The sequence below is a fragment of the Ictalurus furcatus genome, chromosome 20 (assembly GCF_023375685.1).
Source record: "Ictalurus furcatus strain D&B chromosome 20, Billie_1.0, whole genome shotgun sequence".
Taxonomy (NCBI): domain Eukaryota; kingdom Metazoa; phylum Chordata; class Actinopteri; order Siluriformes; family Ictaluridae; genus Ictalurus; species Ictalurus furcatus.
The window spans coordinates 4,185,111-4,204,548 of NC_071274.1; the positions used below are offsets into that span (position 1 = coordinate 4,185,111).

Consider the following 19,438-nt stretch of genomic DNA (forward strand, 5'->3'; position numbering starts at 1 on the left):
CAGATTTGGCGCTAATCCTAAATCTAATTCCTGCCCCCACCCCCCTGTGACACAGGAAAGCCTGATTCGCGGATGCAGGAAGAGTGTGTATGGGGTTTGAGGAAGTCCAGGAGAAAGAGCACGCGCATGGTTGTGCACGGCTCCTTTAAGGCGCACGGAGGAGAATATCGGTGTGAAACAGAGAACAGAACAGAGAGCCTCCCCCCCCTTCATCTCAATCCGGTCTGTGCGTCTCCGGACGCTTGGAGAGCGACATGAAGATCCTGTAGGCTCTTTTCTCCGCGTCCTCGTCCTTCTCCTCTCCTCCTCATTATTATCCGGGAATCTGATAACGGATACCGATTATTGTCTAGGTGGGATCATGGTTTATTGAGGAAACGCGGTGTGAAGGTTTCCAGCTGAAGCGGTCATGCAGTGAGTCGGATCCGAGGTGAGGTGAGCATTAGGGCGGGTGTTCATATGAACGCTGTTGTGTTGGAAGTCATACACACCGGCGAGCGATTATTCGATTAATGAGGCCGCGGTTTAGGACGCACGAGCTACAGTACGGATGATCATGTTCGGTGGAGCAGATGTTGGGGCTCAGGTGTAGCTGCAGAGGTGTCCATGTTTCTCTGCGCTCCTAAAACCTTCTCTCCTCCAAAGTCTCTGCTTTTTCGGGATAATCGTATTAATCGATTTTTTTTATTTTTTTTTAAATTATAATTGGTGTCCCAACCCCCCCTTACGCACAATATAGGTTAATCAGGGCTGTAGGTGTACAGGACTAATTCTGTTAGACTAATTCTGTTAGAGGGAAAGGCGTAGTGGGGTCAGTGGATATGCTGCAGCTGCACAAACAGGAATTCCGAATAATAATCGGAATAATAGATAAAAAGGTATTAAAAATATCTTTATGTGGTTAAAGGGAAAGAGAGAGACAGAGAGAGAGAGAGGTTTCATTCATGAAACCAGCAGCATCAGTGGAAATGTCTGTGGCTCCTACGCAGGCTGTAACCATGACACTTTTCGATCACCATTTAAATAAACAGCAGCTATAATCCAAGCTCTTCTGTTTTATAAACAGCTCTCTCCAAACAAGTCAATAAGGCTATGCTCGGTTATGATCACATCATCTGGGGAAATAAATAGCTAGAGATCCTCAGTGTTGCCAAGTGTTGAAAAGATCCTCTTCAGAAATTTAATAAGGGGTGATTCAAGGTTATAACTGATCAACAGCAGAGTTGTGATCGGATCATTCCCTTAATCCAGGGTCTGATGGGATTCCCACAATGCCTCAGTGATGCCTCATGCATGTATTTATTTTTTGAATGAATGGCAAATCCAGACAGTATTAATACAGTATTAATGCGCTCGTTGTAATATGAACGTTTCTATAGTAACCGCTCGTTCACGGGGACTTGTTAAACGGTACATTTTTAAAAACAATAAAAAAAAAACACGTGTTGTTATGTAACAACATATAATCACTGATGTGGTGTTTTTCTGTTAGGAGATGTTTGTTTTATTTAACGTTAATGGAAGGAGTCTCCAGTGTCGGAGCTTTGAAACTGTCAGTAAGTTTTCCACCACAGGTGGAAAGTCATGAGGACGGTGGTCTATGCGTTTTACGGCTTCTCTGTAACATGAAAAGCCGTATTTGTTTGTTTGTTTGTTTGTTTGTTTTATTCATTTCAAAACAGAGTCTGGGATTGACGCTTATAGCTGCTGTAATGTACAGTAAGCGATAACAGGAACTAACTTGTCTTGCGGAGGTTTCACGACATTAACTGTAACTATAAATGGTTAAAAAGCATGACGTGTTCATTAATAAGTTACAAATTGTAATGGTTGGGAAGTTGCTGTGGTGTGAAGGGAATGAAACGCTTCAGGATGTGCTGATATTGGGAAATAATCGACTTTGTGGTAGTAAGAGTAACTCTGCTGCACCTCGGACTGCGTCACGCCATACCATCGGTGATTAGTTTCCGATAACAGGGTTTATTCCGTATTTTTTGGACGATGTAAATGCTGTGATTTATACAGAAACGCTCGTCTGGAAAATAAAAATAGAGCACAGAAGATTTCATTTACATATTGCAGCCTTCTGTGATATCCAGATCCTTAACCTCCTTTTTCTCCTGGCTAAAAAACCCAAAGGTGCTGCTTTGATGACTCAGTTTTCACAGCCTCCACCTTTCCGGAGCGACTGTATTGATCTTGAGATGGACACGGAAGGTGAATAGAGGAAATTTAGGATCTGATTTCTGTGCCTCTGGCTTTGTTTTTTTCTGATTGGAGATAAAAAATAAAAAAATCTTTTGCCTTTGACCTGGCAATCTGATTGGATGCGGATATGCTATTCTCTCACAGAGAGTGAAAGAGAGAGAGATAGAGAGAGAGTGAGAGAAAGAGAGAGTGTGAGGGAGAGAAAGTGGGAGAGAAAGAGAGAGTGAGAAAGGGAGAGAGTGTAAGAGAGAGAAAGTGAGAGATAGAGTGTGAGAGAGAGAGAAAGTGAGAGAGAGAAAGAGAGTGAGAGAGAAAGAGAGTGAGAGAGAGAGAGAGAGAGTGTGAGAGAGATAGAGAGAGAGATAGAGAGAGAAAGAGAATGAGAGAGAAAGAGAGTGTGTGAGAGAGATAGAGTGAGAGAGAAAGAGAGAGAGAAAGAGAGAGTGAGAGAAAGAGAGAGAGAGAGTGAGAGCGAGAGAGAAAGAGAGAGAGTGAGAGAGAGAGAAAGAGAAAGTGAGAGAGAGAGAGAGAAAGAGAGAGTGAGAGAGAAAGAGAGTGAGAGAGAGAGAGAGTGAGAGAGAGAGAGAAAGAGAGAGTGAGAGAGAGTGAGAGAGAGAGAAAGAGAGAGTGAGAGAGAGAGAAAGAGAGTGAGAGAGATAGAGAAAGAGAGAGTGAGAGAGATAGAGAGAGAAAGTGAGAGTGAGAGACAGACAAAGAGAGAGAGAGATTTGTTTTGTCTGTGTGATTACAATCATGTTTTGAACACATGCTTAAGATTTTGTGTGGTAGCAGACCTCTGTATTTGTGTGTGTGTGTGTGTGTGTGTGTGTGTGTGTGTTATGCCATGCCATGTGCGTTACTCTAACAGAGCTGCACACGCCCGAATGTCCAGAGCTAAACTTAGAAATCACGCTGGTGTTCACATCCCTGGGGGTGTTTGCATGCCACTACGGATCTCCTCTCTTCCGTTTCCACACTTCGAGTAGCAGTGTATATCTGTAGGCTTTCTGTGAGGGTATGTTTGCATTGCGAGTGTGTGTGTGTGTGTGTGTGTGTGTGTGTGTGAGCATGTGTTAAGCTAAAAAACACTCAGAATGTACTAATCTATGCACAATGATAAAATGCTAAACGGTACCAAAACTACTAGAACTGGCCCAAGAACATTTTTAGTCCTTTAACCGTTATTAAAAATGCCAGGGTCTATGAATATGCATGAATATGCAAATTAAAGACCGCCCCATATCGTCATGCCACCCTAAAAACCTAGCCGGGCTAGTTGCTTGATTGTAAATAAACTTGCGTTTGTTGTAGGTGAACACAAGTGGGATGTTAGTAGTTAGTAGTCTTGATTTACACTGTCATTTTGTTGACATCATCTGACTTGGCATGCTGGTCCTAACGTTAAGAGTTTCCCAGTCATGGCATCACAAACCAAGCCCATAATCATTTTACATTAAGTACAATTAGGAGTTCAGAGTAAAATAGAGATGGCTTTACTGTAGAGTTTAAGGATGTTTCTCTCTCAAACATTATTTATCTCTAAAGGGCATTGAACCAGCATCATCAGCCTGGACGTCTCCTCTGCGAAACTTACTGCATCATGGGAAATTCAGTCTCACACACACACACAAAGAGGTCTACTATGCTGCCGGAGTTCCTCTCTGCAGCTTTCAGGGATATCAGCTTGCAGAGATGTGTTCAGCAGACACGCAGACTGCTGTATTCTGATTATGAAACTGCTAAGGCCCATTACTGTGACCTTCTGAGGGTCACTGCTGATCTCAGATCAGCCAGAAGTTAGAGGAGGTCATGTGGTCGCACTCAGCACTGTATGAATGGACTGATGTAAGGTCAGTGATTGTGCAGTTACAGTAATGATGAACTCTGGATTCTTCATTAGACCCCCCCCCCCCCACCCCCTTTGCTCTTCCACTCTTTCACCCGCACGACCCGGAGGGCTCTGCTTACACACACACACACACACACACACACACACACACTGTTTCAGCAGCCGTGATCAAGTATAAAAACATGCCTCTCTCCTTCTTCCTGTTCACTCATTGATTGTTTATACATGTAAACTGGAGCGATAGCTTTTCCTTACGCCCCGGCCGTGTAAATTCCCAGATCACCGCGCTGTACGCTATAAATCACACACAGCAGCAGCTGCATAAACTCTTAACATCTCGCACAACGTATACAGCTTCTGTACTGGGGCCTGAAAAGTCACGAATTCAAATACCAAAAGGTTTAACTGAGATTTCTTCTGTCAGAAAAAGGTTTTAGGAAGCAAAAGAAATGTTTCTATACCAACTATCCCAAGTGTAACCCCTTTTCCCACTAAAACAAACTGGAGCTCAGGAAACTAGCAAACATATGGTTACGTTTTACCAATCCACAAACCGAGTTAGGATTTTTCTGATGCATTGCGTGAGAAAATTAATAACCGTAGAGGTTAATACGCCTGACTTGGCAACGTATTTTACTATCCGTTGTCAAATCTTTCAGTATCTATACACAGCACGATTTCATGTAGTACAAGAAATAGCCTATATGTTTTTATTATCAATATTTATTCTAGCAAATCGCTAGCCCCGGCACCTGGGACGAGAAGATTTTTTTAATTCATTCTTGCCTGGCACACAAGTCAGTCCCTCCAGGACTTTACAGTTTTGTGATCGCAGAAATGAACACACAAATCGAGAAAACTCCGCGGTATTCGTCGGAGCTCGCGATTTTTTCAAAATTACCGCAGATTTTCCGCAGATTCGGGCCGAGACGCGTCACGTCACGTCACGTCACATCATCGCGACACGCATTCAGCCGAAGACAAACAGGTGAGACCAGTTAAGACCTACACCAATCACAAGACGGGGAGGAGACCAGACTCAAAAGCAAAACAAAATACACATGACGATGTAAACAACAACAACGCATGTGGAGAATCAGAACGAAAACATGAACAGAGTTGGCCACTCTGCGGCGCGCTCCATGCACAGAGCGGAAGAATTTGTGAGGGAGAAAGAAAAAAAAACCCCACTAGTCACTACTGATTTTTGAAAAACAAACATCTTTATGTGGTGTGTAAATTTAAAGAAAATACGCTTCACTACGATGCAACATGTCTCGGTGCTATAAGTACACCACAAGCTAACTAGCCTGCAATATTATTACGCAATGTTAGTTACCATTTTTTAGGCATTATTTGGTGCAGTAGTGGCTCGATGATTAAAGGCTCTGTGGTACTGATCAGAACGTTGGGGGTTCAAGCCCCAGCACTGTCATTGTTGGGCCCTTGAGCAAGGCCCTTAACCCTCTCTTGTTTTAACTAGGCAGATTCATTTGGATTCACAGATGACAGACAGAATCAAGAACATGTGGAAACACTGACAGAACCGCTTAGCATCGACTGTCATACATCTCTGCTGGTTACGACACACAGCCACGTCACGGTTAAACAAGGCCACAAACACAATTAGACACTTTCTAAGAATGGGTTCATGTCTGACAGGAATTTATATGAGATATAATAGCTAACTAGCTTGCAATACTATTACGTTATGTTATTTTTGAAGTCTAGACAGTTAGGGGTCCAGGCAAACAGGACATTGGACTGGGCAGCACACTGGAGCGTTCATGTGTAGCTTGTATTTAGAATGCTATAGACGTCAGTAAAACTGCTATTTCCTTTCAGATCACCGATTCGTTCTTAGTGGTTTTTATTTTTTATTTTTTAGAAGTACACTTTTTCAACGCTAATTCTCAAAACCCCTCTCACTGCTCACGTCTTTCGTGTGTTCCTGAAAATGAACTAACACAAGTTATGATGAAATAATAACATCCTCAGATTCCTGATGTCACCGGCTCATGTCAAAGCTTCTGCGTTTAGATTAGACAACGTTCTCTTCTCTCCAGTCTCAGTAAACTCGAGAGACAGTGATCGTACGCTCCGCTCGCATGATCTTCCTCAGAGCTGGCGGGTTTTCATTCTTTCTAACTGTTTTTCTCTTTTCACGTTGCTTAGCTAGCAAAAACGGGGGGAAAAAGTCTATTTTAGCCACATATCTGGACCGTGTGTTGAGAAGAAGCCGTCTGTCTTCGCAGTATATGGATTTTTATTGCTTACGTACTGTAGTTATCATTAATGAAGTCGTTCGTTCATTCATTCATTCGTTTTCAGTACAAGTGTATGTATTACATTTCCTTTTCCACACTATTCAAAGTAACAAATGGCAGTCGAGGAATTAGCGTTTAATAAAACTACTGTTTGCCATATATATTTTCGTTTACAAAGAAATATTAAAATAAGGAATACCGTATAATTTCCCACACTAATTTGTTTCTCTTCGTTTTTAGGACTATTTTCTGTGATTTGTCTAGAAAATACATTGGACATTGGGAATTTGTAACGGTCAAAAATCTGTATTTATCAGCTAACGGATACTCTGGGACACACATTCATCAGTTACAGATGATGATGATGATGATTATTATTAGTAGTAGTAGTATTAGTAGTAATAGTAGTAATAGTATTAGTGGTAGTATTAGTAGTAATAGTAGTAGTTATACTAGTAGTAGTAGTAGTAATAGTAGTATCAGCAGTAGTAGTAGCATCAGTAATAGTAGTAGTGGTAGTAGTAGTATCAGTAATAGTTGTAGTAGTAATAGTAGTCATAGTAGTAGTAGTAGCATCAGTAATAGTAGTAGTAATAGTAGTAGTAGTAGTAGTAGTATCAGTAATAGTAGTAGTAGTAGTAACATCAGTAATAGTAGTAGTAGTAGTAGTAGTAGCATCAGTAATAGTAGTAGTAATAGTAGTAGTAATAGTAGTAGTAATAGTAGTAGTAGTAGTAGTAGTAGTAGTAGTATCAGTAATAGTAGTAGTAGCATCAGTAATAGTAGTAGTAATAGTAGTAGTAATAGTAGTAGTAGTAGTAGTAGCATCAGTAATAGTAGTAGTAATAGTAGTAGTAATAGTAGTAGTAGTAGTAGTAGCATCAGTAATAGTAGTAGTAATAGTAGTAGTAATAGTAGTAGTAGTAGTAGTAGTAGTAGTAGTAGTATCAGTAATAGTAGTAGTAGCATCAGTAATAGTAGTAGTAATAGTAGTAGTAGTAGTAGTAGCATCAGTAATAGTAGTAGTAATAGTAGTAGTAATAGTAGTAGTAGTAGTAGTAGCATCAGTAATAGTAGTAGTAATAGTAGTAGTAATAGTAGTAGTAATAGTAGTAGTAGTAGTAGTAGTAGTAGTATCAGTAATAGTAGTAGTAGCATCAGTAATAGTAGTAGTAATAGTAGTAGTAATAGTAGTAGTAGTAGTAGTAGCATCAGTAATAGTAGTAGTAATAGTAGTAGTAATAGTAGTAGTAGTAGTAGTAGTAGCATCAGTAATAGTAGTAGTAATAGTAGTAGTAATAGTAGTAGTAGTAGTAGTAGTAGTATCAGTAATAGTAGTAGTAGCATCAGTAATAGTAGTAGTAATAGTAGTAGTAATAGTAGTAGTAGTAGTAGTAGCATCAGTAATAGTAGTAGTAATAGTAGTAGTAATAGTAGTAGTAGTAGTAGTAGTAGCATCAGTAATAGTAGTAGTAATAGTAGTAGTAATAGTAGTAGTAGTAGTAGTAGCATCAGTAATAGTAGTAGTAATAGTAGTAGTAATAGTAGTATCAGTAATAGTAATAGTAGTAGCATCAGTAATAGTCGTAGTAATAGTAGTAGTAGTAGTAATAGTAGTATCAGTAATAGTAGTAGTAGTAATAGTAGTAGTAGAAGTAGTAGTATTTTATTATTTTTTTAAATTGTTGATTTGTAATAATGCGTTGATCCCATTTATCCTCTTCTATTTGCTATTGATATCAAAGCTCTAATTATTGCCTGATACGTGATATCAATCCATTCCTGACATCCTCTCAGTAACCATGCCAACCAAGCAGACCGCAGGTGTAATGCAACATGCATTAAGGCAATTTGTGTCCTGCATTCACACGCATGATCTGTGTTGTGTCAGTTAAAATTGCTTAAAATACATCAGTGGATCAGATTAGATGCCAGTCCAGCGTCTCGGGCCATAATCGGACCTGACACTGATACTCGGTATTGGATCGGTGTGTCACTTTTCGTTTGAATTAGCCAGATTTAATATTAAGGGCCGATATTATGACTCGAACTCAAACACCATTCATACTCCTCTAAATACCATTCACTGACTACAACCAAAGTCCTTCTAGTAAAGTCTGCCCACTCTTGGCGATGCTCCAAGGCAGTTATTTTCAGTCATACAAGACTTCAACTACTCTCCGATCTCCATGACATCGTCCTCAGGGTAAGCATCAGCTTTATGTGCAGCTTCAGGGAGAGTTCAGATCAACGATTCTGTTTGTGGTCAGAATTCTTCCATCTCAAATGATCAATTTGTGATCCATCCATACATGCGTTTGTAAAAAGGCCAAACATATCGATGCACAAAAAAAAAAATCCTGCTCATACGACCTATTTCTGGTGTTCGTGGAAAGTTGGCTGAGCAGATATAGAGTTCCTGATAAACACAGAGTCGCTGACGTTCCCATTTCCGTTTCTGTGACACAAGACGACTTTCTCAGACTCTGATCAATCGACAGTGCTGTCACAGCAGTTACACTGTTTTTTCTTACAGTTACATTTATTTATGTATCACAGTCATTATACAACTTACAAAAACACTACAGAATCCAGGCCAAGCATGTAGCTGAGCAGTAGTTGGATTTACACCTTCGGCACCACATGCATGTATGTCTTCAGTAATGCACTTTGAAAACATTGTTTTATAAAGTGCTATATAATTAAAGCCTTACTTACTTACTTATTTACTTACTAATAGCTGACACGGGGACTTCTACATAAACAGATTTAAAATAAAATAAAAAAAAGTGTCATTATTGATATGGTGAGGTTTTTTGTGAGAAGACATTTCTTTAACATTTATGGAAGGGGTCTCGAGTGCTTTAGAGGTAAAGCTGTGACTTCAAGTATCTGACAGGAATAAAAGAGAGGCTGGAAAAGCGAAGAATGGATTATAGCTGCTTTATACTGTATAATTGGTACCTGTTTTCTTGGCTGTTCGCCAACATTAAATGTACAGCACGGTGGCTTAGAGGTCAGCACGTTTTCCGCGCACCTCCAGGATTGGGGGTTTGCCTCCCCCCTGTGTGTGTGTGTGTGTGTGTGTGTGTGTGTGTGTGTGTGTGTGGAGTTTGCATGTTCTCCCCGTGCTTCGGGGGTTTCCTCCAGGTACTTCTGTTTCCTACCCGAGTCCAAAGCCATGCATTTTATGCTGATTGGCATCTCTAAATTGTACATAGTGTGTGAATGGGTGTGTGATTGTGCCCTGCGATGGGTTGGCACCCTGTCAAGAGTCCCCTGGGATAGGCTCCAGGCTCTCCACAACCCTGTGTAGGATAAGCGGTACAGAATATGGATGGATGGATGAGTGGATGTTCGTGGACATCCACTTCTCAGTCGGTCCGCAGCACTTCTGGTCTTTTTGAATTTGTTAAGTATGGCAACAGTGATGTTACGCGATATGTTTGCCATGTTTCATGTTAAAGTCCATCACAACGTTGCGACAGCTTCCCGATCCAACCATGAGAATGATTTCAATACATTCCTCTTTTGGCAAAGGCGTTCTTAAAGGCTATTGGAAAATAAATAAATAAATAAATAAATAAATAAATTCAGTATGAGTTTACGTGTGTGTGTGTGTGTGTGTGTGTGTGTGACGCTCCAGAGGTCCTGCGGACACCACACTGATCTTGTTAAGCGCCGACCTCACAGTAAGGTCATTCTGAACACGGCCGTCCTTCAAACCTGTTGTTTTTTCAGGCTGGTTTATTACAAGCTGCTGTGTATAGAGCGTTAAATAGTTCCTGTATGTGGAACTCTATAACAGTACGAAAATACACGACCCAACAACGTGTTCAGTATATCACTGTGTAAACTGACACGCTGTAAAAATGATCTGGTTTTTACATTTCATATGGAAGGCCACATTTCTTGTGATGTTATCTGTACTAGTAGGACATAATGTTAACAGTATAAGAGTTTCACATTTCATCCTTATTTTACAATACCATACACGTATATTGTCACATTGATAATGAGACGTAAAGTAAGACTGTCTGCCTGTTTGCCTTTTCATCCCTTCGTTCCTACTGACAGAAATGCCAGCTTAGTATTATATGTATTCTCAAACAGATTACTTGGACTAAGTGTAGTAAGAATAATAATAATAATAATAACACGAAGAATCATTTAATTCATTTATATATAGAAGGTGAACAATACATGTACAAAAAAAAACTATTAATAAAAGGCATTTGAAGAAAAACATAACGTTCAGAAGCTACAGTGGCTAACTTGTATTGTAACTTGTTTTTTCTTTCTTTTTTTTAAACTTTTTTTTCTCATTTAATGCAGCCATGATCATTTTTACAGGGCAAATTTTCTTTCTTTCTTGCCCTATGATGGGTTGCTACCATGTCCAGGGTGTCCCCTGCCTCGTTCCCCGAGTTCCCTGGGATAGGCTCCAGGCTCCCCTACAGCCCTGTGTAGGATAGGTGGTATGGAAAATGAATAGATGGATGGATTTAACAGGGACAATACACATTAATGAACATCACTATTTATGTGTCCTTGAGCAAAACGTCTAATTTTGTATCAGAAAAACTACACATTAACAGTTCATCCATCCATTTTCTGTACTGTTTATCCTACACAGGGTCACAGTGGAGTCTGGAGCCTATCCCAGGGAACTCGGAGCACAAGGGAACATGAATGTAATGAACCTTAAAAACTCTTTTTCCTTATGTTCTAGTATAGGTTCAAAAGGTGTACGCCTGATGGTGTGTGTATCTCAGTTATATCCTATTTCGTTTCAATTTTGTTATTTAATGTCTTGTTTAAACTGCACACCATCTTTAAGTTAAACTAAAAGCAGGATCATTAATGATGTGCAGGTACGTCTAATACAAGCCTCCTCATTCATATAGCTTGTAGGTCTGAGAGCTCCTCAGGGAAGGCTTATGGTTATTAATGCGAGCTGCTCTGCGGTATAGCGTAGGGCACTCTCTCTGTCTCACTCTGTCTCACTCTCATAAATGTTTTGTAATGGGGAAGTGTATCCCAGAATTCCCTCTGGTTGGCTGGGGAGGTGATGAGTCATCATGAACGCTTTTACAACACGGGATCGCTCTGTCTTTCTCTCAAACAAACTGGGCTGGAAGGATTTTTGCCTTTGTTAAACTGTATAAGCATCGGGTGTTTTGTTAAACCTAAATGCTTGAATGTATTTTTTGGGTTTCTGGCAACCTGGCCAAACCACATCATTTCCTTTACCTACACCCTCACCTCTGTAGTATTAAAATATCAATGTACACTACAGTTAATTATGAAGTATTGTATTTTAATAAATGCAGGATGTGTTCAAAAATCGTTGTCAGTGTCTCGCAGAGGTCAGATCACAGGCAAATTCAATTCAGGAAATCATATTATAATAATCGAGAGAGCAGGCATGCATGAGATCTAGGAAAGACATCAGACATGAAAAAAGAAAAGTTAAACAATACTGCAGAAAGGCTCAGGGCAAAATAAAGAAAAGATGAAAAGTAATAAGGGAAAAATAGGTGAACAAAATTAGGGAGTTAACCAATGAAAAGATGAGGGTGGAGACTAGAACCAAAACAACAGTAGCACATGCCGCTGTTGGCATGGGAACCACACACAAATGAGCAAGAGCAAAATTGTGAGAATGGTATGAATCACGTTCTGTAATCTGTAAACAATATATTATTGTCAGTAGAATGTTTTGATTTGACACTTTCCATTTTTTAAAAAAAAAAAAACCAACGAAAAACAATTTATGTTAGACGTAAGTGCTACGTTGCTAACAACCTGAAGTAGTGTACTGTATGTGTGTAAAGTTTTGCTTGACCTCATTAAATATGCACAAATTTCACACTTAATGAAACCAAAAAGCTAGTCTTTTTGAAGTTGTTTGAATTAAAATAATTAGACTGTCAAGGCAAAAAACACAATTTGAAATATAATTTCTTTATTGTTTAACAAAGAAAACATCATACACTGTTATAAAAAAAAAATATACATTTTATGCCATTTTAAGTATAAATCTAACAATAATCAACATTTTGTGAAATTCCTACAGTATGTATTAGGGATAGGTGTCACGAATCGAGGTTGAGCCAGAAGCAAGTGCAGATAATGACATTTATTGAAATAAACGTACTAAGAAACAAAGACACTAAGACAACGTGGAATAACACTGTGGCATGAAACAAACCACCGAGACATAAACAACCAGAGTCTAGGACAACGAAAGACAAGCAAACAGTGCAGACAAGGACTATATATACACATGAGTGCTCATTAACAAAACGTGAATCAGGTGCAGGTGGTCATGTGACAGCTAGTGCAGTGCAGTGGCTGATGGGAAGTGGAGTCCAGAGTTTCTTGATACGTGACAATAGGAAAGAATATATCAAATTTCTAGACTGCAGGTCATCTAAAAACGCCTTCAATTAATTTAAAGAATTGTACATTTGGCAATTAAAAACAAGTTTTCAAAATACAAAGTAGTTTAATGAGTTTCACTCTATTTAGTGGGATTTCGAAAGTGTATAAAGGGAATCTTTACATGTATATCTTGACGACACATCCAGTAAATTGACATTCTAGAGAATATCAGGAGATTTTTTTTTAGGTGTATTATGGGATTGTGCCCAGTGGGCGGAGCTTAAGCCTTCTTTAAAATGAGTAAAGAGCAGACAAAAACAGTGAAGTAAACATTTTTGTTGAATTTCTTATTGCTACAGTTTAAGAGAAGCCATGTTATAGATTTATTCATTTATCCAAAGATCTGAGTGGGGGGAAAAAATGACTGACATGACCAAAATTGTTGTTTCTACTTGTATTGTCAGTAACTACTGTACAGTGGATCTAATAGAAATGGTATCCAGTTACAGGAGTGAGGAAGTCAAACTGGACCCACTAATGGTTCCTGGGACTTTAAGGGTTAAGTGTTGAGCAGGACTATTGAAGGAGCTAAGTTGAGCGTATACACAGAAGCATTCTCTTGCACGCTTGTCGTCTCGGCTTACAGATTCATGGCGGTTTGCAGTGAGAAAGTCTGGACGTTCTGTACACACACCTGAGTGTCTGTGTGTCCTCTCCTTCTCTTTTAACAGAATCAATGAAGACAATTTGTCATACTCAGCCCACTTTAGACCGCTAGTCGACACTGAGCCCCACATATTCTCCTTTGTTCTTGTGTTTTACCCTTGAGACTTTCATTACACCAGTACTGCTGCTCGTAAAAACTCAATATGGAGCAGTCTGTCAGGCATTTTTATAGATTTAAAATCCAAAACTAAAGCATGAGATCAATTCTAAGTGAAACAGCCAGTGTGCTGATGCTAAGTAGGTATAATATTATCCTTTTATCCATTTTCAGTGATCTGTAGCCAAGTCGGTTTCTTTTTAGATAGCCTGCTACATTAAGAAAATCATTACAAACGTTTCATTTAGAAAATACTACTGAATGAATTCTGGTCAAGGAAGACAAAGAGGGCTAGAGCTTACGCAAGTGGGGTTATGCTAAATGCCTGCTAGTCACATTTTTACGTGACATTTCTTTTTGCCCATGTCCTTCCTAATCTGAAGAGGAGCCTAGCTTTAGCTTTATGCTAACATTCTGAAAATGTTCACATTTCCATCCCTACTTCACTTGGCTGGGTGAGGGATGGGGTTGCCATTTCAAGCATATCTGGATGTAAACATGTCGGTAACTACATTTAACATCTCTGTTGATGCTAATTCTGGACAATAGACTGAAAGCTAGTGCTACTGAATAGGAAGCAAACAGGAAGTTACTGGAAATTCAAACAGGAAGTGTGCGATAATGTAGGAGGTGATAGATTTTGAATGGAGTGCTCTTTAAAGGAATCCGCTGCAGTTTCCAGGATTTGTATGCAGTGTAGTTCGTCTATTTTTATTTAATGTATGTGACTTTTCACCGTTTGTCACAAGTGGTGTTTTATTAACTGGTCACTTCCATTGTCAAGGTACTTGAAGTATTTGAGGCTCTTGGAGTTTTAAAAGGTAAATAATGGAAAGCCTTGTTACCTTTCATTGCTTAAAATGCTCTAAAAGATATTGAATAGGAGGCACGTCATCATTAATGAATTAATTATCAAATGTATTGCTTATTATTACCATCATTTCATCGATCATCAATTGGCATTGAAGCCAATACGACACCACCACCACAACCATTGATCAGAACAAAATTCTTGTGCTTTATCATTAACGCAGCTGTTTTGGTTGCCTAGATACTGTTAGAAAGTGGTAGCCAATGTAATATAATAATGTGTGCTTAATAGTTAGTCTAATAGCGTTCTCGCAGTCTATGGAAAATTATAATTATTATCTTCTTCTAACCAAAATTCCATTGTAGCACATTGTAACTGCACCGTCAACAAAAAAAAATCAGCAAGTTTTTGGGCAAAGTTTTGGCTAAGAGACCTGTCGTTCTAGCATGTTTATTTTCTCTCAACATATTTAACCTTGAGGTAACTGCTTGATGTGCTAGGAGGAGAGTTATATCATGGCTTCTCTTCACAGTGGCAAAGTCAAAGCTCCAATCAACCAACCCCCTCCCCCAACCAGCTTCCTCCATACGTCATTACTGGTCAATAGTTGTGAAGGTTGACCGGTCCGTTTGGACGTTTCCATCAGGAGAGTGGCTTCTACAAACTGTTCATGGCCTTTTCACGATCCGAAGTGTTTTTCCAACCAGTTGAAGGATTCCGAGTCCAGAAGCCTGTTCAGAAAGCAGAAATCAGCTTGTAGCCCCAACACATGCACCTGGCTGCTGCTGACCTAGTTTATATATTTTTCCTGTCTGTATGATGTAGTAAATCAGGATGCCTTAAAAAGGAAATTCGGGTTAGAAATAGAGGATTGTCATGTTGTCCTTGAAAACCAAAATGTAATACTTGAAAAGTTGTTAATTTTGAATTTCATTGTGTAACATCTGAATTGTAGCGTATATTTAAATGTGTACAACAGTTACACTCACCCCTCATGGCATTACCAGATTCCAAGCCACAGCTTTTGTTGAGAGCGGTTTGGAAGTTAGCATTGCTTGTGAACTCCTGTGAGAAACCCTACTTGGAAGTGAGCTGAGCGCATTGGACGCATCGCACAAGGAGACTATAAATAAAGCAGCATTTGGAACACGCACGTGACGACATGATAAATGGGGTCCGGTTTGGTCTTGGCTGCATTCTTCACAAAAGTGAAGACCCAAATAAAAGCTGAAAAGGAGACAATACTGCCAAAGGGTGGGAAAATATAGTGGGGTGTGGGTGAGTGGGGTGTGGGTGGGTGGGGGGGGGGCTCAAATGATATAAATCGCATAGAAGAGTTCTTTCAATAGAGCGGAGAGAAAAAGAGAAGGGGGAAAAATACTGAGGGAGATGACAGAGAAAAGCTTGATGCTGGTTGGCGATAATAGAATGTGTTGGTTTTTCTTGACACCACAAAACCACAAAGAGGGCTTGTGTGTGATACAATGAGCTTGGCAGGAGAGCTTGGTGAGGCCTGTGGGAGATGGAGAGACAAAGAGAGAGAGAGAGAGGGAGAGAGAGAGAAAGAGAGTCTCAATGAGTCTCAGTCTCAATGGGCTGGGAAGTAGCTGCTTGTCAGCTTCATTTAGGAAAGAAAGGGCTGGCAGGTTCACACCTCTGCTCCTCAACACATTCTTCATTCTCACTCACATTGGGAGAAAGTAGGTCAGGGGATTATTTCAGCATCACTTGTTCTTGCTCATGTATATTAGAAGACAGAGTTGGTCAGACTTGAAGGAACCTAGGATAAAGCAAATGCAATTTCTGTGTGTTGAGTTCTTTCAAGGCTTTCTTTTCTTTCTCTTACATCTCTCTATCACACCAACCCTGTTCCATCTCTCCCCCTGGCACTCATACACACCTTTTCTCACTTATGCTCGCAGACACTCCCCGTCCTCCTTGGTTGATCGTGAAAGCAGGCCAGTGTATTTCTCCGTTCAGTTCCAGGCACCCATTTTCACTAGCAGCACACTGTAGCAGTCTTTCTTTTATACAAACCCTTTTTCTTTCTCTTTTGTTTACTGTCAAACATGCACAGTGATTGCTAACCAATAGTCAGCCTCGTCCATCCCAAGACCAACCCCTGTTCAAATTCCGCTTCTCTTTCGTACTTCATTCTCCTTGTCCTCCTCTTGTACGGAGGATGTCTGACCCGTTTTTCCTCTTTCTGTCCCGCAGTGCACTGCCAGGGCGTTGGCATGGCCCAGGGATGAATGGTGAAGGGGCGCCCGGCAGCCCGGAGCTCTCCTCGTGCCCGCTGCCTGACTGGAAGGAGTTCTGTGAGTTGCATGCCCGTGCCTCTGCTTCCGACTTCGCCCACAAGTTCCGTCAATTTGTCACAGAGAACCCATGCTACGACGCACCCGGAGCTGATGCCAGCTTCTCGCGTCACTTTGCTCGACATTTCCTGGACTGCTTTGCTGCTGCGCTAAATCGGGTACATCAACCCGGCTCACCTGGTGCTTCCTTAGCACCCAAGTACGCAATTGCACCCTTTGCAGGGATTCAGGGCTGCCCGCTTCCGTCCTACAACCACGAGCTCTACCAGCGCCGGAAAGACACAGGTGCCTCCAGCGAATCACTGGACAGCATGGACAGTGGAGGGGGTGGAGCCTCTGCAAGCTCCACCCTCCATGGACACAGGGTAACGGCGCTGGGCCAGTCACGAAGCTCGGAGGATGTTTCCATGGGTCACTCTAAGGCCCGTTTCAAGAAGGGTTTCTCGTTGAGGAACATGAGCCTGTGTGTGGTAGACGGGGTGAGGGAGATCTGGCAACGCCGGGCACCTCCTGAGCTAGACACAGTGGGCACTGGTGTCAGGAAGTCAAATGGAGCTGAGGCAGGTGGACATGAGCATTGGAGCCAGAAGCTGAGGTTGGCACGGGGCTTGCAGGGTCACCGTGTTGAGCTCCTGGAGATCCAGCGGGAGGGCACTCTGCGCTACATGGTGGCAGATGATACTAACTGTATGGGCACTGCACAGTGGCAGAAGTGCAGGTTGCTGCTCAGGAAGACAAGAAGCAACTTGGAAGGTGGCGAGAAGTTCCTGCTTGAGTTTTATGTACCACCAAAGGTAGGAGCATAGCTGCAAGCTTTACTGGTAGGGGATACAAATGTAGATCTACATTAACCGCCAGATAAAAGATATCCACTAGTTAGGGAAGTACTTGTTAGAAACAGGTTATGTCCAAAATTGTCCCCTATCCATGATATAGTGCGCTATTTTGGTGGTTTTGCCATTTTGTAGATAATACCCACTTTCTGGTGTGGATTGTGCACATAACATACCATAAAACCCCTAAATTAGGTCTAATTTAGGTAATGTGTTTGCTAATTCTAAGGTTAGGAATGATAATCAGCTAATCTAATGCTTGGAAAGATATGCACTAGGTTTACAGGTAGAAACATAGTCGCTAGTTCTACAGCTAGGAATGTAGCGGCTAGTCCTCGGCTTAGTGAGGTAGTCCCTATATTTATCACAAAAATGCACAGTAGACTACTAAAATGGTCTAGAAACATCTCTACACTTCATCCCTGTTATTCATTCACATACAAATATGCATGTATATGTGAATTGGAACCTCACCCATGTTCTTCTACTGTTTCTTATAGCTAGCTGGCTAGCTAACTGCTAATGTACTAGCTCACATTTGGAGCTTCTCAGTATGGGTGTGAATCACCATGTACATCATCATCATATTCTCAGAAATGTATTCAACAGTTGCTAACCCTGTCGAACTATACTGTACCATAGTAACAGCAATCTGTTTATTGGTAAAAAAAAAAAAAAATTAACTATGCTAGCAGGGTATTTAGCGTAGCAGGTTATAGCAGGTTCAAATTGATTCTAATAATAATTGATCTATCAGATGTGATGCATTTCAAATATGCTTTTTCCACAAATTGAGTTCATACGTAAGACGATCTGAAAGGTTTTGCAGAAGTCCTGATAAAATTTCAGCTTTCAAGTTAATGTAAACTTTTAGCACCATTGTAACAACTCAAATACCAACGTCTATAATGTGTTGAGGTACTTTAAATACACTACAGTATACCACTGCACTGAAGAATAAGGACACAAACACACACACACACACACACACACACACACACACACACACACACACCCCAAGCCCACTCTCGGTACACAAACTGCAGTAATGTGAAGACAGCTCTGCTGAGTGTGTGTAAAATTGCCAGCTGGTGTAGGATCCGGTTCTGAGCCAAGACCTGGCTTTGTTTCAGCTGGCACTAGCATGCCACTGCACTGCCTCCGGATCTGGGTGTGTGCCTCCCCATACCCCTGGGTGAAGAGAGCCGGGTAAAGGGCAACATAAATCCATTGGTGTCAATGCCGCCTTAAATTACGCTTCCTCCGATTATCTTTGATTTACATCTGTCTTGTCCAAGCTGTTTTATAGGAAGCATGTTGTTCTGTGCTAATGTCAGCAAGCAACATGATACCTGCTGTGCCAAGCTAACGGTAAACTGCAGTTTAGTGCAAAAGTTTGTATATCCGTACCTCCATACGAAGAAGACACATTTAACAGATGTTTCAAAATATCAAAAGATTCCCTTTTGAGATGTTATTAGGAGTAGAAATTTGCAACTCCCTTCTGAATTTTCTTATACCGCAGTGCTGTGCAATTCTCTGATCCGATTGGTCAGAAGGTGTTGAAGCTGCTCTGACAGGAGTTCCCGCTATAATTCAAAATATATGCGTATATTAATGTACTTATCTTAATACATGATCATTTCTATAGTAAAAACGAATTCATCGGGATTTGTCGAGAGCCTGGTGGATCGACTATTTGTAGTCGCTATATTGTACGCGATACCGAGAACTAAAAACAACACAATACTCAGAAACCAGGTAGTACACTCTTCCTTCTTCCACAGTTATTAAGAGAGTAATTAGCAGCCAGGTGTTACTAATGAAATACACAAGATTAGTTCCTCATCAAGAAGTGTGACTTCCTCTATAAAAGCAGAAATTTTGGCAGTTTGGTCTTATGGAGCACTCAGGTGTGTGTCTACATCATGGCAAGAAGAAA

General features: G+C 40.6%; 1 protein-coding gene across 3 annotated transcripts in view; it reads left to right on the forward strand.

Annotated features, from left to right (window-relative positions):
- Positions 1-19,438, forward strand: part of LOC128624090 (SH2B adapter protein 2) — a 31,540-nt gene continuing 12,102 nt past the window's right edge. Inside the window, exons 1-2 of one of the 3 annotated variants that reach the window (XM_053651408.1) lie at positions 1-435; positions 16,563-17,457. In XM_053651408.1, the coding sequence (XP_053507383.1) occupies positions 16,594-17,457 (864 nt within the window). In that variant the 5' untranslated portion in view covers positions 1-435; positions 16,563-16,593. Of the gene's footprint in view, positions 436-16,440; positions 17,458-19,438 lie in introns of those variants that run through there. The other 2 variants (XM_053651409.1, XM_053651407.1) reach the window with 2 other exon arrangements.